Source organism: Cricetulus griseus, chromosome 4, assembly GCF_003668045.3.
Source record: "Cricetulus griseus strain 17A/GY chromosome 4, alternate assembly CriGri-PICRH-1.0, whole genome shotgun sequence".
NCBI lineage: Eukaryota > Metazoa > Chordata > Mammalia > Rodentia > Cricetidae > Cricetulus > Cricetulus griseus.
This window is the reverse complement of record NC_048597.1, coordinates 321,853-323,095: the sequence shown is the minus strand read 5'-3', so window position 1 is coordinate 323,095 and position 1,243 is coordinate 321,853. Positions and strand designations below refer to the sequence as shown.

At 47.7% G+C, this 1,243-nt stretch overlaps 1 protein-coding gene across 1 annotated transcript; it reads left to right on the top strand.

Annotated features, from left to right (window-relative positions):
- Window positions 1-202: 202 nt before the first annotated feature.
- LOC100761739 (39S ribosomal protein L24, mitochondrial-like) lies at window positions 203-818 on the top strand. Its single transcript, XM_035444104.1, has one exon. The coding sequence runs from the start codon at window positions 221-223 to the stop codon at window positions 734-736; it is 516 nt and encodes a 171-aa protein (XP_035299995.1). The 5' UTR covers window positions 203-220; the 3' UTR covers window positions 737-818.
- Window positions 819-1,243: the final 425 nt, after the last annotated feature.

The following is a 1,243-nucleotide window of genomic DNA, read 5'->3' as shown; positions in this document are numbered from 1 at the left end:
AGTGTGTCACTGGGGGCAAGCTTTGCACCATTTCAGGGCACTCTCTCTGCTTCCTGTTTGTGGTTTAAGATGTGAGCTCTCAAAAAGAAAGGTTGGGAATGCTGATGAAGAAAGTTTCTGAGTCTTTCACTGGTGAGATTTCTCACATCTAACTATGTGACTTTCAGCCCTGCTGGCCTTGGCATCCAAAGCTACTCTCCCTCCCCACTACCGCTATGGGATGAGCCGTCCAGGCTCCCTATCAGACAAGAGGAAGAATCCTCCATGGAGCAGGTGGCGCCCAGTGGTGATAGAGCCCATCTCTGATGAAGACTGGCACCTATTCTGTGGAGACATGGTGGAGATCTTACAAGGCAAGGATGCTGGGAAGCAAGGCAAAGTGGTCCAAGTCATTCGGCAGCAGAACTGGGTTGTCTTGGAGGGGTTGAACACGCATTTCCACTATATTGGTAGAACCAAGGATCACCGAGGGACCATGATCCCTAGTGAAGCCCCATTACTTCATCATCAGGTCAAGCTAGTGGACCCTGTGGACAGGAAACCCACTGAGGTCCAGTGGAGATTTACTGAGGCAGGAGAGCGGGTTCGAGTCTCTACAAGATCTGGGAGAATTATCCCCAAACCTGAATTTCCTAGAGCAGATGGCATTGTCCCTGAAACATGGACTGATGGCCCCAAGAACACATCAGTGGAAGATGTTCTAGAAAAAACTTATGTGCCCCGGCTAAAGATATAAGAAGAAGATGTGATGGAGGCAATGGGGATCCAGGAGCCTCGAAAACACAAGAAGGTTTATTGGTATTGAGCCTGAGACTGCTGGTTCTGCCTGCTCAGTCTTTACCTTGAGAGTGGAGGCTGCTCAGTGTTCTATCAAAGCAACAGAAAAGCAGCTAAAATAGGGAGGGAAGGGTTTATTTCTGCTTACAGTTTATAGTACTTCATTGAGAGAAGCCAAGACAGGAACCGAAACAGAACCACAGAGGAACATAACTCACTGGCTAACTTTCCATGCTTGCTCAGCCTGCTTTCTTATACAGCCCACGACCACCTACTATGGGTGGCAATGCTCATGTGTTCTTCGGCCCTTCCACATCAATCATCAATCAAGAAAATATCTCACGGATATGTCTAGAGGTCTATTGAATCAACTGAGGTTCTCTCCTCCCAGGTAACATTAGTTTGTGTCAAGTTGACGAAAACTAACCAGGACCTACCCTGGCTGTACCACATACCTTTAACTTTG

Bases quoted from the DNA above. Each gene is read 5' to 3' on its own strand.
- LOC100761739 (XM_035444104.1), top strand. From the start codon at position 221: ATGAGCCGTCCAGGCTCCCTATCAGACAAGAGGAAGAATCCTCCATGG.